A 22,857-nucleotide genomic window follows, 5' to 3' on the forward strand; every position below is an offset into this window, starting at 1 on the left:
TCATTTCTGTGAATTCCGTATCATAACTTCATTTGTAATGGTTTTGAAAAGAGTTTCAATTTGTCAAAAAAAAACTTTTCATGTACTTTAGTTCTTGTTGCTTGTTTTGAGTCATTGTAATCGATGCCAACTTCTATAACAATATCTTTGTCTCTAGAAAAAAGAAAGAAAAATATAAGCATGGTCTAACACAGTAGTAAAAAAAAGATGTGTTCAAACCTGGATGATGCAACAACAATCAAAATCCCACAATCATTCTACAATGAGTTTTAGAACAAGAAGGAAGAACCGACCATACCAGATCGTCGAATCACTTTCATAGGAGCTGGAAATGACATCTACAAGAAATGTACAAAACAAACACCAAATGAGAACTTCAATGATCATATAAGAATAAAAAAACTGGGTATTCTACTATTCTCATACACGATACATACCCTAACAAACCCCGGCCTTGCCATTGTCTAGGTACGATTTTGAGATCAACAAGAGCACCTTGCCTAAGAACAACAACAGTGACAGGATGATCTCGATTCGTCTGAGCTTCAGCAGCGAGCCTCTGAAGCAAATTATCACGAGAATCAACACTGCCAAAGCTTACAATCTGATCACCAAGTTGCAATCCATCTTCTGCTGCTGGACATGACTCAGATATCTCATCAACAAATGCAAATGGTACATTAGCTGCTTTTATGTCAACATCCATGGAGGATGAACTCATGATCATACTACTATTACTTCCTATACAAACATATATAGTCCAATTCAATCAACCATTTAAGCATATGAATCAATTTCAGTTCATAATAGTTTTAATAACCTGTATTTATAGTGGGTGAAGAAGAAATATGATCAGTCTTCTTTCCTGAGTGAAGAACTTCAATATTTTGATTTATTTTCTCAGTCAGATCTTTATGGTCATTCCTCAACACTACAGAATTGGGTTTATGAGATATTTCAACAAGATGAATCAATAAAAAAAAAAGAAACCCTAGAATAAAATCTCACCAGAGAGGCGATTACGGTCAGCACGGATGGATGGAATGTCGAAATCTGCCCTGGGAAATCCCTGAAGAAACAATTGAATTCATCAGCGACAGGAAAGATGGGATATGATTATGAAATTGCAAACCGAGAGTTACTTCGGAATCGAGGAGGTTGCCGGAAAGACCAGGGCCGCCAGGTTGAGAAAGACGATCTATGATTGTGTTCATTTCTGATTCCAAATTTGTTCTTTTGTCCATTAACGAGAAGGTTTCCGCTTTTAGATTGGTTCCCACCATTGTTGTTGTTTCTTCTTCTTCTTCCTAGCGATTAACTGGTTCACGGATATCTGCCCTTTTACTAATACTACTGTCTTTTCCTTTTCCTTTCTTTCTATTTGCGGGTTCGTATTATTGTTTATTAATATATATTGTATAATAATATACAAAATTCAAATAATTTAATCATTTTTTTTCTAAATAAGATTTATTTCTTTTTATTTCTAATTAAACTTTAAATCAAATATTCTTTTATTCTATGCCACTAGAAATATTCAAGTGCAATGCACACGGATAAAAATATATTGTTACATCCGCGTTTATCAAATTTGGGGTTGAATTAAAAATATAAAGTGTTATTAGCCTAGTTGTTATGTTTTGTTAAGTTGCGAGTTCGAAACATATTTATAGCATTTTTTATTTTATTTTTAATCATTTATATAATAGATACTTTTTTTTTTTTTTTTGTTAATAATAGTAGAGGAAAAATGGTTTTTTTAAGTACCATGGAATTAAAATTGGAGGTATTTTAATTCTTAAGTTTTTTAAAACGTATTATTTTCGATTTTAATTTTTAGTTTGGAATTATAATTCAATATTTACTTTTCTATATTTTTCAAACAAAAATATCTTATTAATTTAAGATTTGCTTAAACTGAGTCTGATTTTTCTTTTTCGTGAAACTTAATCTCATTTATCAAAATTATCTCTTTTTGCAACTAAACGGATTGGATTTAATCTCATTTATCAAGTTTATCTTTTTTTTCAATTAAACAGATTGGACTCAATCTCATTTATCAAGTTTATCTCTTTTTTCAACTGAATAGATTGGACTCATCTTATTTATCAAACTTATCTTATTTATCAAACTTATCTCTTTCAACTCCTAACAAATTGGACTCAATCTCATTTATCAATTTATTAGTCTGACATCTGAATCAACTGTAAGATAAATTTATTAAATGATATAATTATATTTTAAATTTGATTTATAAAAAATATCAAACTAGTTATATTTGTTCAAAAAGAAATAAAAACTAGGTATATTTTAATTTGTTTGTTGAACACTTAATTATAAAAGTGAAATATTTATATATATCAATTATAACTTATAACATCCATTTTTAAAATTTAAATTGTCAATAAGCAATTGACTGTTAGGTTATTTCAGAATATTCCTTTTGGTTCAACGGTTGAGAGTTTTTGCTGTACTAACTCTTTCTATATTGAAAATTTTGAATTTTATTCAGTTTTTTTTTTTTAATTCTTTTATCATTCTAACAATCAAATTATTTATTTCATCAAATAAAATGTTTTTAATTTATAAATACCTATTTTTCATTTAACAAAATCTTTAAAAAAAAATCTCAAATAAACAATGATGGAACAAATCTAAGATCCAATAGTAAGAAAAATGAAATTGACCAGCATTAACTCACCAAATAATCGTGGCTCCAAGCAATGATGAATACAGCTGGATAAGGATGAAAAACACCAATTGTTCTTCTTGTTGTTGGAATTTAAAATTAGTCATTCTCAGGATAAATTATGTTTTCAAAGTTAAAAACTTTCAAACAATTTATACTGAAAAGTTTAAAATAATAATTAGCAGCCTTCCCCTTGTGGTTGCTCTTGTGAGCTTTTTCAGATTTTAGGTAAACCTTTCAAGACAGACACTTTTCACAACCAAATTAGCCAGATTTGGAAACAACATCATACTAGGAGGGACAGAGGAATCCATCTGGATTCTGGAAATCAAGAATCAGAAAAGACCCATATGCGGAGATAGAGCTTGAAGAAGAAGAAGAAAGATGAGTGTTTCTGTAACTGTGATGACCTTCAATCTCCTCGAAGATCAGCCGGGAGACAGCCCTAACTCATGGGAGAAGAGAAGGGATTTGTGTATAAGTGTTATCACCAGCTACTCCCCAACTATTCTCTGTACCCAACAAGGTAATCTATACTGGGTTTTCGTTTTCTTTCAATTACAGATCTGATTCATCACCATCTACTTTGTGTTTGTTTGTTTGTTTGCTTATTTAGGTGTAAAGACACAGTTAGAGTATCTTCAGCATGGCCTGCCAGGTTTCAATTTGGCCTATTTTTCAAACCCTTTTCCCCCCTTTCTTTATCTAACACCATTCTTGTTGTTGTTGTTGTTGTTTCTAAAATGGATGGGGAACAAGGTTATGAACAGTTTGGCATTTCAAGAAAAGGAGCTGAAGACATTTCAGATCAACATTGCACCATCTTTTATGACAAACAAAAGGTAGTAAAAGTTTTCAATCAAAAACCCATATTAGAATTCATAATTTTGATTTACACATTATTATTATTATTGAATTGAAGGTAGAGCTGATTGAAGGTGGAACATTCTGGCTATCAGAATCACCATCAGTCCCTGGAAGCATATCATGGGGATCCCTATTTCCATCTATTGCTACATGGGCGATATCCTTTTTTCTTTTTCTTTTAGCAATCTTCCATGGTAATGCTATTATTATTGTTCCTTAACAAAATTGTGTACACACGTTCCAGCTTAAAGGGGTTGAGCCCCCCGGTTTTTCATTCCAGGTGGTGAATACTAATTTGGATGAGTTAAACCCTCGTGCCCGAAGAAGAAGTGCATTGCTAACGTGGCAACACATTGCATCTTTGCCGCCTAGTTTACCTGTTGTGTACTGTGGAGGATTTAATACACAGAAGGAATCAACTACTGGCCGCTTTCTTCTTGGGAGATCAAGGTTTTGATATTTCCTCATCTTTTTCTTCTTGTTTGATTGAGTTTGATGATGATACGTGGTTTTGTTGTTTGTGGAAAAAGGGAACATGGAGTTGTGGGTGATATGAGGGATGCTTGGCCTAATGCAAGAGTAAGGAAGAATGTTTCTCTTATAAGAACTTATCATGGTTTCAAAGGTAATCTTCTTCTTATACATGTTCCTTTTGTAAGTATCATTATGAACTTAGAAATTGAAATGGGTGGGCAGGTAATAAGCAGGGAGCTCTCGAGTATCTAAAGTTGATTTTTAGGGCTCTTTGTTTGTGCTGGGATCGACAAACTCAGGATTTGCACGTTGATTGGATTCTTTTTCGAGGAAGGTCTTTGATTCCTGTTTCGTCTGAGGTTGTTAATGACCACATTGATGGCTACTATCCTTCCTCTCATTATCCAATATTTGTCGAATTTATGCTTCCCCGTTCTGTCAGACCTCAAGAGGAGTAGTTCTACAAACGTGGATAACTACCGAGTCCTTTTATTTGAAGAATTTTTCAACCTCACTTCTATCAAAGACAAAGATTGTTTTTCAGTTAATGTTGCAAGTTATTGGTTGTGATTGTATGTATATAGCCAATAATTCAAGATTTCATCAAACATCTTCCTTTTGATTTCTTCATTTTTATCATCCAAACCTAACTCCACTAGAGAATATCAAAATATGATCTTAACAGAAGACAAAATTCATGAAAAAAATGGAGAATCATAATATAACAAGAGGTTTTAGAATTGAAAACTCTTCCAAAATTGTACATGTCAAATGCAACTAACACTCAAAATTACAAATTGGATTTACACTAAAAAGAAAGGCTCCATGGTTAATTAATAAAGGCCACTTGCAATTGCATTTCTGGCTTCATTGCAAAGACTTTGCGAATCAGTTCCTTGTATAGGTTTATGGATAATAACTTTGACATATCCTGGATTTATTAAACTCTCCTTTCCTGAAGGCATTATATTCCCAGTTCCTACAATTGTTATTGGAACTATGGCTACTCCTGTTTTCGTTGCAATACTGAATGCCCCTTTCTGTCAAACATTGACAAAAAACAATCATTTTCATTTCGGTTAATCTACTCGAGCATAAATCGCTTGAAATGATTCTGAAGTATATCTCACCTTGAAATCACCTAACTTTCCATCCTTACTACGAGTGCCTTCTGGAAAGAAAATGACAGACGCACCCTTCTTAACAAGGTCCATACATCGCTTGAAACAGTCCTATATATACCGTTATAACATAGAACAAAACCTTTACTCAGGCTAAATAAGGTTTTTTAAAGAAACAATAATAATAATAAGACATTACCAGTTGGCTTCTAGTGTCCATGCGCTTCAGAGGGATAACGCCCATGAAAAACATGGCCCAACCAATTACAGGATAAAGAAATATTGATGTTTTGCTAATAAACTTGAAGCTTATTCCCAGAGTGAGAAGAGCATATATGTCTAAAAAACTCTGATGGTTGGCTACATACACAGCTGAAGTCTCTGGTGGAGGTAAATTCTCAAGTCCCTCGTATTCAATTTTAAAGAATGGAACAATAGTTGCAAAAGCCCACAATTTAGCAATGAAGTGATGAGTTCGTCTTCGATATTTATCCAACAAGAGAACAAATGGATGTGCTACGATCATCACCACAATCAGAACAATGGCAACAACAGAAGTAACAGCATAAAAGAAAACCCCTCTGATCTTTGAACTCAGCAATGTTTCTGATAATGGGAAAGAAGCTTCTGAAGAGCCAGTTCCAACAAGTTCAGACCTGACAATAAGTTTTGAAGATTTTCCACGATTGTACAGTTTCACATTCTCAAATGATCTATTGAAGAAACAAGAACTTCTATTCAAATTGCTCTTGGGACGACTTAACCTAATGACATCGCGAACATCTGCCAAATAAAACACATAAAGTATATAGAATTTCACTTCTGAATCAAATTATTTCAAGGATTGGGTATAACAAAAGCATCTATACTGACAGAAATTAGGGTTTCTGAAGAATCCAACATGAAGACCAGTATGCAACTGCAAGACAAAGAAGAAAGAATCATTTGACAATTGAAAAACTTCAGTATTCCATCATTATATTTCTTGCAAATTTAACTTCTCCCCATTTCTAGAACATTCTTACAGCACATAACCCACAAAGAAAATTGTAACAGAAAATTCAAATCACACGAGATACAATCGACCAGTAAAGGGAACCATTTGATCACGCATATTCATATAACAGGGAATCAAAAATTGAATCATAATGCTTAGTTACACAAGATTGATTGGAACATTACCGGATGAAGAGGGGGTCGGGTGAACAAGGAAGACTGATTTGAACCTGAAAACGAAGAACAACACAAGAAGCTCTGTACTTTGAGGATGAAATCCTTATTAATTTATGAGATATTAATAGAAATCGATCAAGAAAGAGATAGAGAGAATTACAGGGAGAAGATGGAAAGTGGGCAACTCTCATTGTTTCATGCTCGAGTAGTCGTCGGTCGTCTCTTCCTTCTTCGCAAAGGGGTTTGAACTTTGAATCCCTAAAGGTTAAGTCTTTGCTCTGTTTTCTTTTCTTTTCTTTTCATTTCATATTATTATCTTATCTTTTGGGCTTTCCAAAACAATTTTTATTTATTTCATTCATTACAATAAAACTTTTTATTCAAAAATAAATAAATAAAATAATACATTTTGAAAACATAATTCAATGTTTTTACAAATAACCAAATATTAAACATGTTTTAAATTATTCTCATATCCCATAATTTGACACGGACAATGAATAAATATAGAAAGCTTAAGATTTAAGTCCATCTCAAACAAAAATTATTACCTAATTAAATTTTGTATTTATTTATTTTTTCATTTATAATAGATTTGTAACAGTAATATATAATTTTGACTTATTATTATAAATTTTATTTTATTTTATTTTGTTGTTTCTCAAGTTTTGTGATATTTTAGACACTCATATTTTTTTTTATTTTTTTTGTTTTTGTTATTATTTTTATTTATAATATATATTGTATGCATTTAAAAAAAAAACATTTGTACAAAGTAATACAGTTTTTTTTCAAATAATCTCCATACATTATGTGATTCAATTTTGGCATATTATTTTGAACTTTTTCTTAAACATTTAAATTAGGGCTTAATAAAAAAAACAGTCTTTTACTCAATTGAGGTCATTTATATTCACTAAAAAAAATTCTAACACAGTAATTTACAATTATCAGTTAGATATGTTTTTTAAAGTTAAATCAAGTTTTTCATTCAAGAATAAAACAACATATATATGTTCCACTTTTATAGACCATTTTTTTTTTAAATACAATATTATTAGTTATTTATTTAATTAAATAAATAAATAAATATATATTATGAATTAATTAATATATTTTTCTCTCAATTATATTAATATATATATATATATATTATGAAGTTTTTATATAATAGATATTATAATTATATTTAATTTATTTATATATTTTAATTTTGTTAAAATCATGAATATACTATTTTTTAAACTTTTTGGGCCACAATTTTTTCTAAGGTCCCTAATTCTCAGGGATGGTATGGACCAAACTATTGTCGATTCTATTATAGGCAGTGACTTTCATTTTTGGTTATGCAATTGTATTTCGACAACAACGGAACAAAACATTTGATTGAACAATCGCAATTCATGTGTAGTTTATATATTTTTTTTTTGGGATGATTTCATTTTCCGAGGATACCCTTTAATTTGTTTGTGATCTTTTGGTTTTGATATCATGAAATGCTCGTTTCTCTTGTGACTGAAAGTTGTAATGGATTTTTATAAGATAGGGTTAGTTAATGTTTAGATAAGCTATAAAACATTAATAAATGCTAATGGTGACAAATTCTTACCATTCGGCGGAAAAATATTAATATAATAGTGCATCAATATTAATAACAGTACAATCCAAATATTAGAATCATATGGAGAATCCAAAGACAATGCAAACTTCCAATTATTTGAACTAGACCGGATCCGATCGGACCGGACAATAACATGTGATGTAGTACCTAGTAGACTATAGTCTAAACCCATGTAGTAAGTACCTAGACAATATATTATGTCTTTTTCCTTTAATTATTTCTATTTTATTGCTTCGAAAAAGCAAGGGACATTGCCTTTAGTGATTTGTACATGAATATGCCTACATATAAATATATACACTAGATTGATGTCATCTAATTAATTAAGAATAAATAAATCCATATGTTAGAACTTTTATTATATCCCAAACTTTAGTTTATAGTATTTTTTTAGAGTTTTATTGTTAAATTTGACACGCTAACTCAAATATAAAAAGTTTATTTAAGAGATTAAGTCTCTTGTTCAATTCCTAATAAATGGGCTCGGTTAAGAATTTATGCTAGTCATCCTAAGAATAAATTTGATGAACAAATTCAAGATTGATTAAAATATATAATTTGATCTTAACGTGAAAGTGTCACGCTTCTAACCTACCTACGACTTAGGTGCAAACAAAATAGAAATTTGATTGAATGCATATGAAAGAACCAATTAATTAAACATTGTAATTTGGTAATGGTTATACAAGGTTGGCCAAATGCATGTAATCTCTATGAAAAAAAAGTGAAAGATGTAAAAAGGTTACGATACTTCAGAGTAACTCAATATATGCATTCGTATAAGCCCACTTCACTTAAATAACTATTTCAAAATAAATGTTTCTCCTCGCAAAACTTACAAAGAAAATAAAAAATGGACAAAATCCAACTAGATCATTGTGACCATACATTGTAAAAGTGCAAACAAAAGGACATGACATTAATTAGAGAGGTAGCATGAATGTACAAATTTATATAATTCAATTAATGTCTTGTAAATGTCACATGACTTCCCATCATTTGGTCGCATGATGATGTTCTTAGAATTAAGCTGTAAGTATAAATGTAATCATTTATAGATGAGTCACAATTCACTATTAATTAAGACTTTCATTGATTCAACTGAATAGCTAGGTATATATATAAAAATTATGGGTCTGATTTCACTGTTGCTAATTGCCACTTATTTGTGAATTAATTAATTAATTAAGGTGGGCCTAAAATTTTAAAATGTATAACGAATAACTGTTATGTTTGTATATATATAAAAAAATAAATAAAAATAAATGTCACATCTTTATGAAAAGTTGTCACCTAGTTTGACTAATTAAAAAGAAGAACAAAAAGTCGAAGTCGTCGCCCGTGAAGTTGTATTGTTATTGGGTTATGTGGTAGGAGTAGCCAAACGGGGCCCAATGAATGTACGTTGTAATTCTAAAATAATTTTTTTTAATATGATTTTGAGAAGAAGGTAATAATTATTTTTAATAAAAAAAATATATAAAAAGTATTGATATATATAAATAAAATAAAATAAAATAAAATAAAATTTTAAAATAAAGAGTATTTTAGTATTTTAATTAATGATTTAAATAATGTGATAAATAAGAGTAGGATGAATTAACGTTTGATTTTGTTTGAGTTATTTTATTAACCAAACCAACCCTACCTTATTTATTCAAAAAATCAAATCAAATCAAATCTTATGTGTTGTTTGGTTTGAGTTATATTAAAAGTAAAACAAGATAAAAATAATAATCATTTTATTTTTGAATTATAATTGTGTTGTCTTCTTAACAATTCTTCTATAAAATATCATTATGTTATAAAAAAAAATTATGGGTGCTAGTTTCTTAAAAAAAAGTTTTTTAGTAGTCATTTTGTAAATGATGTACTCTAAATTGAAGTAAGGGTGTTAGTTTTTTCAAGATAATATAATTTGATTTAAAATAAAAAAAATATTCAATTTTATAATAATAAATTTGAGGCACATAGTTTAAATAAATGTACAAGTATTTATTGATTTTGTATCATTATCTTCAATGTACATAGTCTCAATATATTCAATTAATTAACTAAAATAATATAATATAAATATTGATTCAATCAACACGAGAAACTGAAGTCTAATTAGCACCATGTTTGACTTTAATTTTAATTTGTTTATTTCAAGTTAAACTTATCCATATGCCTAATTAATTAATTAAGGGATTGTTTATTAAACACAAGCAGTAAGAGGCCTCATCTCATAATAATTAATGAAGCCAAACTAAAGTATATATTATTTTTAATCAATTAAAATAGCCCTAAAAAACCCTATAAAATATAATAATATAATTAAGAACAAACCCTCTTTACATTGAAAACATAAATTCTTGGTCACTCTTCCTCCTCGATTCCCGGAGGAGGCTGACGAAAATCAAAACCCAACAATTACTAGACATTCTAAATTGATTAGCACAAAAATAGAGAACTAATTAAAAAATTAATATTTTGTTATAATATCATTGGTAATATTTAAGATTCACTGACAAAAACTAAATTTAAATAAATGAATGTTGTTATTTGTTTCTAGTATATACATTTTTGTAAACGATAACTAATAATATTACAAAATATAACTTAACATGTTGTTATTTATATAAATGAATAATTGTTTTAATATGTCAGAGAATAGTCTTTGCCAAACAAATAAATATAAGATTTTGTTAGGACTATAGTTGAGTGTTTTCATTTGATATATTCACAAATTATATATTTTATTGATCCTTATTATATTATTGATATACAAAACAATTTAAAATCATCATCTATCCGAACTTTTTAATTAGGGAAATTTATACATGATTAATATACATAGTTTTTGGATTGATTTTTAAATATTATATCAAAACAACCCGTCCAATAATAATCAAAGATAAATACATCTAGAAAGTTGAAGTAGACCAAGTATGTTGGTATAGTATACAAAAATAAATAAAAATAATGGTTGTTGGTCAACTCATTTAGTCTTATTTGATTACAACTAAAAAGTTAAAAACCCATGTTTATTATTATTATTTTATTTTTTACATTTCATTTTATTTAATAAAAATAAAATCGCTCAAAGCAACCTAAGGTGAAAAAAATATTTCAAATTACAGTATAGAAATGTAACGATTTGTTATACTTCAATCAAAACTAAGAAAATTCAAACGGATAAAATATAAAAAAAATTATAATTTTTTTTATAATAATATATATTTAATGTTTAAAATTCTTAATAAATCACGAATAATATATAAAAAATAATAAAATAATCTTATTTCAAATTTTATTCACTTCAATAAAACAACTTATCTTCTCACCTATCTCATAACATATTTTTTTCTTCTAATAAACCTCTCATCTCGTGACCTTACACTTTCACCTTGGTCTATCAAATATTTAATTCATATATTTTAATATTTAAAATCGTGACCTCACACTTTGGTCAATTAAATATTTGATTTATATTTTTTAACCATTTTTAACTGTTACCGATTTATTATTCCTCGGTAAACCACATCCCAATCACACTTGATTAAAAGTTGTAGTTGTTTTGTTAGGTTGCAAGTTCGAAACATACATAACCGTTTGAAGTTTATGGGTGGATCAACCCACCGACCCAAGTATCCATTTACTCTCACATATACATCCAAATTAACCATAACTCTCGACCCGACAATCCAGACACTTTAAAAATTAAGCATAATTATATATATATATATATTAGTTAGTTAAAAAATTGAACTTATATTGTTAAGAATTTCTAGCGTTCATCAAATTTGGTGTTGAATTTAAAATATAAAGTCTTATTAGTTTGGTTAGTTTAAGAGTTGTACTTGTTTTTGTTAGGTTGTAAGTTCGAAACATACTTATAACATTGTTTATTTTATTTTTAACCGTTTTAAGTTTATGGGCGATTCAACACACCATCTGACCCAAATATTAATTTACTCTCACATATATATCCAAATTAACCACAACTCTCAACCCTACAATTCAGACACTTTAAAAATTAAGAATCATTGTATTTATATATATTATTCGTAACATTTAATTTCTTAGACACATTATAAAATTTAACTTAATAAATTGAAAACTCATACAACTTTAATTGAATTCCACCCTAATAACAAAAGGCATGTTTATTATTACTTTATTTAATTGGGCATATACATAATATTTATATCAATTATGTGGATACTTTTAATATAAGAAACTAACACAACCCATAATCATTATCATACTTTAATTACAATCGCTCTATGTAATATTATTATTAGTTTTGTCCTTGGGTAATATTTTTTAGAAAATATTTAAATTTAAAAGGAATGAAGAATATGAATATAAGAGAGATGCGCACGCTTATCCCCGTTATAAGTCATTTTCATGAGCTGTTACATGTCTCTAAGCTCTATTACAAGCAAAGGATTATTTCAATCCAAAGGCATTTATTTGGACCACAAACAAATGACACAATTGTTCCATTCCTCAAAAGGGGTGTTGTTAATCTTTGTCTTAAATACATTATAACTATTTTGACAAATTATTTCCCATTTAAAACCAACATTTTACAATATTAATTGCCATTATTGATTTCAGTTTTGATATTTCACTTCTCTATAAATTATTTATTGGTTTTCTCTCTAATATTTAGATTACCTTCTAATTACATTATAAAAGTTAAGTACACAATAAGAACCCATGACTTATAGTCTTTTAAGAAGCACTATTTTCATTTAAGCCATCTTAGTTAGGATCCAAATTATCTTAGTTGACCGAGAATGGGGGAATGTTATTTGTGTTCCCTACCTCAATCTTACCCCGATTATGCTTTGAATATTAATAAACACAATTAAACATATAATACCAACATAAACGGATCTATGTATGGGCTCGACCTATCAATTTTTTTGGCATTTCAAATTTGATAATACCCGCTAATTTCTAAATTTTTGTTAATATAATTCAATGTTTGTTTATCTAATTATTAAAAGAAATGATAAAACCTATATTTATTTACTTGTTTTATTTAGAATTTTCTAGTTATTTTTTTAAGTCCACCATAACCCTAAATTTTGGGTCCATCCCAGATTACCAATATATATAATTTTTTATATTTTATAAGAGTTTTAAATTTATTTATTTATAATATTATAAATTTTCATATATTACCATATATATAATTTTAAAAAAATTGTTTATATAATTTATCAAATAATATTTATTTAAATATGGTATAACTGTACCCGCGAGAATTCTTCAAAACTGAACGGGCAAAAATTATAGTAATTTTTTTTTATCGAAATAGAATGAAACGGGTAAGGTGTTCAACCGGTTAAATGATTCCGATTAAGTCCGATTTTACCTCTTATTTTACAAACCGGTTAACCTATCAGTATTAGTATCGGTTTTACCAGTTTTGGAACCAATAGTTCCGGCCTATACCGGTCGGTTAACCGGTTTAACCGTGAATCGATAATTCAATTTTTTAAATTAAATATTAAACTTATTAAATGATTTTTTTTCAAAATCATTGGTTGCACCGTACTTTTATGTTATTCTTTATTTTTTTTTATCTATATTATAATATTGTTATAATATAATATATTATTATAATATTTGATAAATATATTTAAAAATATTTTTGTAATATATTATAGTATTATAACAATATAATATAGTTTAAAGTATCTATTTTAAACTAATAACCACGTAAATTATATTTTTTTTTAAATAATTCTATACAAATTATAATTTAAAATTAAAAAATATATATTATTAAATATTATTTATAATATATTTAATATTTACAAAAAAAAATTAACTAATATAAATATATATGATTAAATTATTACCGATTAAACCGTTAGAAAATAGTTCAATCATAAATCGAACCGTTTAACCGGTAAAAAACCGGTTAACTGAAACCGATAAATTTTTGATTTTGAAATATCTATTTTCTGTTTTTTTACATAACCCTATAAACGAGTATGATAAACACATTTTCAGTCCCAATCATAATCTTAGTGAGATAATTATATCTTACCAAAAACAATTTACCAAAAACAATTTATATATAATGTTATCTTGTTATATAATTGAATATTAAAATGTTTATTTTTCTAAAATAAAAATATTAATATTAATTTAATTGTTTATGTGTTACATCAAAACTCATCCCAAAAAAACAATAAAAAATAGTTTAGGAAGCTAGTTATTTCCAAATATTAATTTTATATAATATAATATAATATAAATTAAGAGATTAATTAATTAATAGTAATTTTAATATTTTCTTAATAGGTGGCGCGAAAACAACTCCCCATGACTTGTCGCCTTTCGTTGCCCCCATTCTCTTCTCTCCCAAACTTCAACCGTCTCTTTCTCTCTCTATATCTCTCCCTTTCTCTCTCTATATCTATTTCTCTCGCTTGAAAATATATCAGCTAGCAACGTGTATGAGCAGATACACAGTTCTGAAATCTGCAATCATTCATACTTGTACTTGTTTCTCTTTTGTCTCATCAACTGCAATTTTACACGCCATTTCTGGACAGTTCATCCGTAGGTTTCCGTGATTGATTGCGCAATCTGAGTAATCTGACTCATCTGATCACGAAAGGGAGAAACTTGAGGTTTTCTAGCGGTGCGATTTCATCTATTTGAACTTCTTTCAGTTTATTTGATTGTTCATTTGAGATCTATATGTTTTCGAAGAAAATAACTACCGATTTTACAAGGTTTTACTCGATTATCTTCTGTGAAATGTACTTAGAATGAATAAGTAAGTAAATTAATCTGAAATGTTTGGCCAGAGTCGCGACGATTTCCGATTCTCTCTGTATTTATGTCCTGTGAATCGAGGGCAAAACCTGTGAAGTCAGCCATTATAGTCTTATAGAGAGAATCGAATAGTATTGATTAATAAACAATGTGATTTTCTCGATTTTCGTGAAATTAAACCCTAGTAGTGAAAACCAAAGCTCGTAGCTGTAAATTGTGATATAGGAGTTCTTTTAAATTGATGTTTAGAAAACTAATTTTTGTCATATTGTGATATGGGCGTATGTTTTATTGCTGTAGATTCATGGGGATATACAATGATCTTTCTTCCACGTGGTCCCCCTTGTCTGGTTCCAAAACCCTAGATTTTACTGCTCAACTGTATTAAATTCATTTGGTTGTAGACCTTTCTGGAGTTCTATTTCACTGCAATTGTAGTTTATTATTCCATGGAAGAAGTTAATCCCAAGATGAAGAATTACTTTTGTAAGTTCTTCACTTCCCTAGTAGAACATGAGTGTACTGTGTGTGCTTTAACCCATAGAGATAGCCATAGATGGACAGTCAAGCTATAGTGAAGTATCATCCTGGGATTTCACATGGCATTGCTTGCATCTGATTCGGGCAGATACCTATCTTCTTTAATGATAAAAAAAGAAAGAATAAACATTTGCATTGAATGGTCATAATCATCAAATTCTTTGTTTCCCATGTGTTGCTTTTGGCTCTGGCAATCTTTTTATTGTGAGTTTTCCATTATTTTCTCTTAGGAATCTTACTTTTTCTTTATGATTTCAGCAGAATTGATACACAGATAAAATTGTTTTTGGACATTGGTGAAGAGTTTCCATTGTGATCTCGATGAAAACCAGATATATGCAACACGGGTATATGTATAACTAGACCAGTGTGAATGGATGTAAATGCACCAGAGCAACCATTAAAGAAGCTTTCTGTAGAGGAAACTTCAAGAAAACCTTTGGCTCCGGCTGCCAGGAACGATGGAGGCACACGACGATCTCAAACAAGGGAAGTTAGTTCGAGGTATATGTCACCTGCACCGTCTACCCCTAGACGTTTCCCTTCACCCAGCACCAACAGGACAACTAATGCAACATCCCAAATGGTACCTAAGAGAGCTACAACAGCAGAAAGAAAGCGTCCATCTACACCATTATCACCTAAAAGGCCATCAACTCCTGTCCAGGATACATCAGTTGATATTCATATGGCTTCCAGAAAGGAATCAGGGAATCGGATGCCAGAATTATTATGGCCATCTACAATGCGTAGTCTCAGCGTTTCCTTCCAATCCGATTACATTTCCGCTCCCTTCACTAAAAAGGAAAAACCTGTTTCTCCATCTCTTTCAAATCGTGCTTTGAGGCCATCATCAAATGTTACACAGAAAACACCTGTTACTTTGCGGAGGCCCACTCCAGAGAGGAAAGGCACTCTTCTTAAAGGGAATCATTCCGAGAATTCTATACCTGGTGATGGCTTGGATGCTCGTCTAGTGGGTCAGCATGGATGGCCAAGCAGTACTGGTGGGAAAAAAAGTTCCAGCACTCTAGCCAGAACTGCCAAACCCTCAGTGCCATTGAATTTAGGAACTAGGCCATCCTGCATCCCCAAAGATGACTTTAGAAGAGATTTACAGAGATCTGCAAGTGACACTGCGAGCCTGGTATCATTTGAGAACCTTGAAAGCTTAGAACGTGATGCACGTTCTGTTAATGACAACCCATTGCAGGGTTCAAAGTTGCAAATGTCTTCTCATTCGGTAAAACAGCTAAGACCAGTGACCCCTGCATCCCCAAAGAAGAAGGCCTTACCAGCACAATCTTTTCCTAGAGGTCTGAGTCCCTCTCGACCGAGGATACCTACTCCTACTCCTTCTAGAGGCGTTAGTCCAACTCGTATTCCTTCTAGAGGTTTTAATCAAACTCCTATTCCTTCCAGAGGTGTTAGTCCAACTCCAGTTCCGTCGAGAGGTGTTAGTCCATCTAGAATAAGGCCATCTAGTCCATCAAGGCAAGAATCAACCAGCTCAACAACCTCTGTACTCACCTTTACTCCTTATATTAAAAAAGGAAAAAACATTTCTAACCACTTAGAAGATGTCCATCAGCTGCGGTTACTATACAATCGACATTTACAATGGCGATATGCCAATGCCCAATCTGATGCTACTCTGCAGAGACAAAAAACTAAAGTAGAGGTATTTTGACGCTTCTACATAGTAATTTCTGGCTCTTTGGTTGAAGTATTGATTTAATGGAAAGTTAACTCGAGTGGTTTCATAATAGAAATCGCTTGTATACATTATTATATTGTTTCATTCTTGTTGGGCAGTTTTAATGCTTGAAACGCACTAGACCATTGTAGAGGCATAAATTGTTAGTATTGGCAAACTGAATTCACATTGCTTTAAGTTTCAATAATGTACTATTTTTTTAATATTACCATAAATCATAATGATGTTGCAGAAAACCTTATACAACATGTCAAATGCTATGGTAGAATTGTGGGTATCGGTGATTCAGAAGAGGACTGAACTCCAGCAACTAAGGATGAAGTTGGATCTATATTCTATTTTGAAGGAACAGGTATTGTTCATTGTTGTAACCTATGGTACTCCTGTGTCATACTCATTTTGTGTCAAATGCTATGGTATATGGACTAATGATGTAAATTCTTGTGCCATATTGTCATAACTAAAGATGAAAATCTATGTCTGTTCCAGATTGTGTTTCTTGATGAATGGGCTTCAATTGAGAGGAATCATACTTGTTCATTATCTTGGGCAATTGAAGACCTTGAATCAAGCATTCTTCGCGTTCCTTTCACTGCAGGAGCTAGAGTATGCATGTTCACAAAATTTCACCTGAATTGAATTTCTCTTGATAAAACCGGCTTACCTGAACTTAAATGTTTATGCTTACAGGGGCAAACAGAAACTGTCAATGCAGCCATTTATTCTGCTCTCAATGTTATTCAGTCAATGGGATCCTCCATCTATTCAACACTAAGGGTGAGATTTCTCTCTACATCTTTTGCAATACTGTAATCGACTATAAATTTGAGCTTTTCGATTATTTGTGATGTTCCATTGAGTTGCATATCTTACCAAGTGCGTAGATTTCTTCCTTTTATAAAAAAAGAAAAAGAAGAATGAATTATCCATGTTTGTTGTCTTCAATTAGAACGAAAATGATACAATAACTAAAGCAAAATCTAATTAAGTTTGTATGATGTTTGGCATTTGTTTTTATTAAAAATATCTTTTTGCTACAGGTGGACGGAGTAACCTCACTGGTTGCTGAATTGGCTAATGTAGCTACACAGGAAAGACTCATGCTTGATGAATGTGGAGCATTATTGACTTCAATTGCAGCAATGCAGGTGAGATTACCGTGCATATATATACAACATTTACATTCCATTTCGAAACACTTTGACACAAATCCAAATGGGTAGCCATTGATAGGTTAGATTATAGGAAAACTAGATCCTTGTGGAGAGTGATGTGATTTGTTGGTGGTTTGATTTTGATTTTTATACACAGGTAGAAGAATATAGCCTTAGGACTCATCTGATACAATTGAAAGAAAGCCTTAAAGAAGCAGGGTGAGGTGCATATTGCAGCCAAGTATGAAGGATCATACAATTTGATATTTATTTGATTCCCTCTAAAAATCTAATCTACTAACCAAAACTGGTGTACTTTTGCTTACTTCTTCAATGAAATTAAGCAAATATATATAAATTGTGACACCCTTTTATTGTACATTTCCTTTTTTTCAAGTTTTAATCTCTACAGGAAACTTCTTTCCTGTGTTTTCCCCCATTTTCGTTGTCTTTTTAACAAATTAGAACCATCTGTAAATAAATAATGAATTTAGGAATTTGGCTTACAATGTAAATAAACAGAAGTGGATTGTCAAATGAAAATTTTGAACCCTTCATATAACTAGTGTGGAAGGAGTAGAAAGATATAACTTTAAATGGAGCATTTCCTGAGCCACATCTAACATACTTGGCCTTGTAAGGGAGCTATATTGAGTGCAAACTAAACCGAGCTCAATTAACTCGATAACCACCTCACTCCACACCCTTACATCATAGGCCTGATTTGGATGCGGTCTGCACCTTTCGAGTACTTCTTTCATCAGAGGCTCGACCTTGTCTTTGTCTGAATAGCGGCTCTGTACCCAGTCATGCAAGGTCGAGCCTTGTTGAAAAATAACGTCGGTTGGACGTTTGCCCGTTATTATCTCTAAAACTAGAATTCCAAAACTGTACACATCCCCTTGAATAGATGCCTTACATCCTACTCCATATTCTGCAATGAAAAATGTCGCAAAATTGTTTAAAAAGGCTATTTAAATTAGATTTGAAAAAAAGAGGGAAAATTTAAAATTAATTTACCTGGTGCAATGTAACCAACTGTGCCACAAAGCAAGCCATCTGAAGAATTAACATTATTATCTTCATCTTCTTCACCTTTTACTAACCTTGCAATGCCAAAATCTGTCACTAAAGCCGTCAATTCGTCGTCAAGAAGAATATTGCTCGGTTTGAGATCGCAATGAACGACTCTAACCGGAGAATGATGGTGAAGGTAAGCGAGCCCTTCAGAAACGTCGCTACAAATGCTAACCAATTGAGCCAAATCCAATCTCTGCCCCAAACCATCTTCAGTTTTCGCGTATAAATGATCCTCGAGGCTACCATTAGACATTAGAGGGAAAACCAACGCTTTAAAATCAGGTCTACTACAAATCGTTAGAATTCTAATCAAATTCCGATGCCTCGTTCTCTTAAGCACCTGGCATTCTCTCTCGAAACTACCCGAAATTTCCCCTGTTGTGTTTGAACTCAATACTTTTACCGCTATTTTCGTGTTGTCCTTTAGTGTTCCTTTATAAACATGGCCATAACTCCCCGAACCTACCAGGCTCGAGCCGCTGAATCCGTCGGTTGCTTCTATAAGTTGTCGACGAGAGATTCTCGGGTACTTATGCTCAATCTGTTCTCGTTCCTTCTCCTCTTCGTCGAATACTTGTCTCTTAAACTTGGCTTTTAGCGACAGATAGTAACCGACGAGCAAACACAATATCAACATACACACCAAAGAGATTATAACCGGTAAAACTAGAACATGATGAGTTTTCTTTCGATTCCTGCAACCTCTCATTCCTTCAATTGATCCACATAGCCTAGGATTTCCAATGAAGGATTCGATCGAAAACCTCCCTTTATTCGAAACATTCCCGTGGAAATCGTTAAACGATAGATTCAGGCGAGTTAGCGCGAAAGAGTTGTCGTCGGATCGGATAAACGACGGTATTTCACCGGTTAATTGATTGGAGGAAACATCGAGTTCCTTAAGATAAGTTAGTTTTCCAATCGAATCAGGAAGAGAACCTTCCAACATATTGTTAGATAGATTTAGGGTTTCCAACGCAATGCAGCTGCTTAGCTGAGGTGGGATCGTTTTCGAAAGTCTGTTAAATGATAAATCAATGGATAGAACCATATCCATTTTGCTTAGCTCCAACGGTATTGTTCCTTCAAGTTGATTATTTGATAAATTTAAGTACATCTTCAAACTGGTTAACCCCAAAACTACTTCTCTCAGGATTTGCCCTGAAATTCTGTTATGGCTAAGATCAAGAATCTCCAAATTAATGCAGTTCCCTAAAGATAATGGTATTGTTCCAGAAAGCCGATTCTCATGAAGAAGAAGACTCCTTAATTGCGATACATTAACGAAACTATCTGGGATTTGACCTGTAAGCATATTCTTGGATAAATCGAGAAGACCCAAGTGATGAATTTCTCCTAAACTCGCAGGAATCTCACCCGAAAGTGAATTGTTCGACAGGTAAAGCCTCTCGAGCTTCTTCATTCTGCTGAGATCAGATGGGATTGATCCATTTAGAAAATTGTTTGATAAATTAAGTAGGCTGAGGTTGAAAAGATTTGAAATTTGTGGAGGAATTGGACCGTGGAGTAAGTTATCATGGAGATGAATCTCTTTAAGATTTGAAGATGACAAAGATCCGATAATAGGAGGAATCTCTCCTCGGAGATTGTTTCCAGCCAATTCAAGTTCTTGAAGATTAGAACAGTTCTTCAAAGACAAGAAAAACGGCTCTAGATCAGTGTTCTCTTTATGGCTTACGAAGTTATTATAGGACAAATAAAGAAACTGTAAATGTGGCATATGGTTAACAACCTCTGCCGGCAACTCACCGGAGAGAAAATTCGATTCTAAGTCAAGCCATTTTAGATACGAGGAATTCGAAAGTGATTTAGGTATTTGACCAGTAAGATGATTAGACCAAAGAAGTAGAAACCTTAATTGTTTAAGGTAACATTGATTGTTTAATGGTATTTCACCATGAAGTGTATTATTAGAGAAATCAATATATTGAAAGTAAGAAGAACCATTGCAAAACAGAGCTTTTGGTATCTCACCGGTTAAATTGTTACTTCCCAATGAAAGATAGACTAATTGATGAAGATTTCCAAGTTGAGATGGGATTTGACCTTGAAGAAGATTTGATGATAAACTGAGCTGGGTGAGGGAAGAAAGTGAACCGATCTCCGGTGGGATGCTGCCGTGGAAGAAGTTTCCGGTTAAGTCGAGGATTGTTAGAGATGAAAGGTCGGCTATTGATGGAGATATGATGCCGGTTAGGGACTTGGATGTTAAGACAAGCTCTGTTACTCGATTGTTGTCGCATTTGATGCCAACCCAATTGCAGAAATGGATTTGGGATGAGTTGTTCCAGTTGTTGAGTGAGTTTTGTGGGTCGGAGATGATACCGGACATGAAAGTGAGGAGGGAAGCTCGATCATCATGATCAAGAACAGGAGTATTTTGTGCTTTGGTTATGTTGAATGGTAATATTATGGATAAAAAGAGAAAAGTGAACTTGGAAAACTTGCAAATGCCCATATTTTTCCTTTTGAATCCAGCTTTGTTTCTGGTTTGATAATTAAAGGGTGATGATGGGATAAGGGTAAGAAATGAAAGTGGGGGGATTAATAGAAGAAAAAAGGTGGGCAAGTGGATGCAGAGAAATTTGAAAACAGAGTGGCGGCGGCCATTGAAGGAAGATGGAAACGGGTTTTTATTAGGCATTTTGGCGGTGGGTGCTAAGGATATTTGACTAATGGAAAGTAATAGTAATGGAAGTTTAGCAGGTGTGAACGTATCAGCCTTTCTGGATGTCTTTTTACACATGTTTTATGATGTGTTAAACAATACCTTAATTACAACTTTCATTTTTTTAACATAGGATCATCATATTATAGCTACGCGGAGGGCCGTTGCCGTGTCTCAGCTTATTAATCTTATTCAATTTTATTAATTAGATGAAAAATTTAAATGACTTTTTTTTTATGAAAAAAATGATCAAATTGAATTAAACAGTTAGGCATAACAAGGGTTACATGATTTCTGCTCGAAAAAGTTGGGTATCTAAGTAACTCTAAATTACAATTTTCCTAACCCGTTTAATTATAAGGACATTTGTTTAGCTTGTTTTATGAATTAATATTTTTTTACAAAGATTGTTGATTGTTTTATTATCATATAAAAAAGTAAGAAAATATTAAAAATAATGTTAATTTTTTAAAAGGTTACAAAAATAGAATATTTTTTTTAATGTTTAAAGTAATTTATTTACAAAGAAAAATATGGTTTTTATTTTTACGATTCCAAATACCCAATTGTCAATAATCGCATCAAAAACTTTTGGTTCCTAATTTTTCTGGGTATATATTGGTCCGATTTCGAATACCCGAGTCAACAATCGGGTACCGAATCGGACTGGCCTCGTTTGAAAAAAATCTTTGGTGGAAATAAAATAAATTTTCGAGAAGACATTGTTTACTTATCTGATTATTCATGTGCTTTGTAGGGTATGCTTTGTAGGGTATACAATGTATAAGGATGAAATAATGGCTTGACTAATTCATTAGTCAACCGTGTTCATAATCTGTATTTTCTCCCATTTTGACTAATAATAATATGTATTATAAGTCAATATATTAACCACAGTAAGACATTTTATTTTATTTTGTCAAAAAGAAACCAAACAAGTGGA

General features: G+C 31.3%; 5 protein-coding genes across 7 annotated transcripts; 2 read left to right on the forward strand and 3 right to left on the reverse strand.

Moving 5' to 3' along the window:
• Positions 1-316: 316 nt before the first annotated feature.
• LOC124911677 (26S proteasome non-ATPase regulatory subunit 9) lies at positions 317-1,361 on the reverse strand. The gene is made up of 5 exons (XM_047452186.1): positions 1,143-1,361; positions 1,009-1,069; positions 821-931; positions 438-741; positions 317-338 (listed from the first exon to the last, which is right to left on the reverse strand). The coding sequence occupies exons 1-5, from the start codon at positions 1,281-1,283 to the stop codon at positions 317-319; spliced, it is 639 nt and encodes a 212-aa protein (XP_047308142.1). The 5' UTR covers positions 1,284-1,361.
• A 1,468-nt stretch (positions 1,362-2,829) lies between these two features.
• Positions 2,830-4,630, forward strand: LOC124911755. The gene is made up of 7 exons (XM_047452269.1): positions 2,830-3,215; positions 3,306-3,347; positions 3,449-3,531; positions 3,612-3,713; positions 3,792-4,006; positions 4,087-4,181; positions 4,253-4,630. Exons 1-7 carry the CDS (start codon positions 3,074-3,076, stop codon positions 4,486-4,488), a joined length of 915 nt encoding a protein of 304 aa, XP_047308225.1. The 5' UTR covers positions 2,830-3,073; the 3' UTR covers positions 4,489-4,630.
• An 80-nt stretch (positions 4,631-4,710) lies between these two features.
• On the reverse strand, positions 4,711-6,399 carry LOC124911756 (1-acyl-sn-glycerol-3-phosphate acyltransferase LPAT1, chloroplastic). The gene is made up of 5 exons (XM_047452270.1): positions 6,334-6,399; positions 6,025-6,070; positions 5,351-5,934; positions 5,161-5,262; positions 4,711-5,070 (listed from the first exon to the last, which is right to left on the reverse strand). Exons 3-5 carry the CDS (start codon positions 5,675-5,677, stop codon positions 4,864-4,866), a joined length of 636 nt encoding a protein of 211 aa, XP_047308226.1. The 5' UTR covers positions 5,678-5,934; positions 6,025-6,070; positions 6,334-6,399; the 3' UTR covers positions 4,711-4,863.
• Positions 6,400-14,316: 7,917 nt separating this feature from the next.
• LOC124912413 (AUGMIN subunit 8-like) lies at positions 14,317-18,583 on the forward strand. 3 transcript variants are annotated; one of them, XM_047453029.1, is made up of 8 exons: positions 14,317-14,597; positions 15,035-15,220; positions 15,533-16,955; positions 17,224-17,343; positions 17,481-17,597; positions 17,682-17,768; positions 18,032-18,139; positions 18,303-18,583. In XM_047453029.1, exons 3-8 carry the CDS (start codon positions 15,648-15,650, stop codon positions 18,366-18,368), a joined length of 1,806 nt encoding a protein of 601 aa, XP_047308985.1. In that variant the 5' UTR covers positions 14,317-14,597; positions 15,035-15,220; positions 15,533-15,647; the 3' UTR covers positions 18,369-18,583. The 3 variants fall into 3 exon arrangements, with proteins under 3 accessions (XP_047308985.1, XP_047308983.1, XP_047308984.1); XM_047453027.1 differs by lacking the exon at positions 15,035-15,220; XM_047453028.1 differs by lacking the exon at positions 15,035-15,220 and having other exon boundaries at positions 15,536-16,955.
• Positions 18,584-18,699: 116 nt separating this feature from the next.
• LOC124912214 (putative leucine-rich repeat receptor-like serine/threonine-protein kinase At2g24130) lies at positions 18,700-21,704 on the reverse strand. Its single transcript, XM_047452781.1, has 2 exons — positions 19,166-21,704; positions 18,700-19,079 (listed from the first exon to the last, which is right to left on the reverse strand). Exons 1-2 carry the CDS (start codon positions 21,702-21,704, stop codon positions 18,700-18,702), a joined length of 2,919 nt encoding a protein of 972 aa, XP_047308737.1.
• Between the last annotated feature and the right edge of the window lie 1,153 nt (positions 21,705-22,857).

This window comes from Impatiens glandulifera, chromosome 8 (assembly GCF_907164915.1).
Source record: "Impatiens glandulifera chromosome 8, dImpGla2.1, whole genome shotgun sequence".
Taxonomy (NCBI): domain Eukaryota; kingdom Viridiplantae; phylum Streptophyta; class Magnoliopsida; order Ericales; family Balsaminaceae; genus Impatiens; species Impatiens glandulifera.

Coding starts and splice junctions, on each gene's coding strand:
- LOC124911677 (XM_047452186.1), bottom strand. CDS start 1,283: ATGGTGGGAACCAATCTAAAAGCGGAAACCTTCTCGTTAATGGACAAA. Junction 742..820: donor TTCACCCACTATAAATACAG/GTTATTAAAACT, acceptor ATGTTTGTATAG/GAAGTAATAGTAGTATGATC. Junction 339..437: donor CAAGGCCGGGGTTTGTTAGG/GTATGTATCGTG, acceptor CATTTCTTGTAG/ATGTCATTTCCAGCTCCTAT.
- LOC124911755 (XM_047452269.1), top strand. CDS start 3,074: ATGAGTGTTTCTGTAACTGTGATGACCTTCAATCTCCTCGAAGATCAG. Junction 3,216..3,305: donor TATTCTCTGTACCCAACAAG/GTAATCTATACT, acceptor TTGCTTATTTAG/GTGTAAAGACACAGTTAGAG. Junction 3,532..3,611: donor TCTTTTATGACAAACAAAAG/GTAGTAAAAGTT, acceptor ATTGAATTGAAG/GTAGAGCTGATTGAAGGTGG.
- LOC124912214 (XM_047452781.1), bottom strand. CDS start 21,704: ATGGGCATTTGCAAGTTTTCCAAGTTCACTTTTCTCTTTTTATCCATA. Junction 19,080..19,165: donor AGTTGGTTACATTGCACCAG/GTAAATTAATTT, acceptor TTTTCATTGCAG/AATATGGAGTAGGATGTAAG.
- LOC124912413 (XM_047453029.1), top strand. CDS start 15,648: ATGGATGTAAATGCACCAGAGCAACCATTAAAGAAGCTTTCTGTAGAG. Junction 17,598..17,681: donor CTTTCACTGCAGGAGCTAGA/GTATGCATGTTC, acceptor TTATGCTTACAG/GGGCAAACAGAAACTGTCAA. Junction 17,769..18,031: donor CCATCTATTCAACACTAAGG/GTGAGATTTCTC, acceptor TTTTTGCTACAG/GTGGACGGAGTAACCTCACT.
- LOC124911756 (XM_047452270.1), bottom strand. CDS start 5,677: ATGATCGTAGCACATCCATTTGTTCTCTTGTTGGATAAATATCGAAGA. Junction 5,263..5,350: donor TGGACACTAGAAGCCAACTG/GTAATGTCTTAT, acceptor CGGTATATATAG/GACTGTTTCAAGCGATGTAT. Junction 5,071..5,160: donor GAAAGTTAGGTGATTTCAAG/GTGAGATATACT, acceptor AATGTTTGACAG/AAAGGGGCATTCAGTATTGC.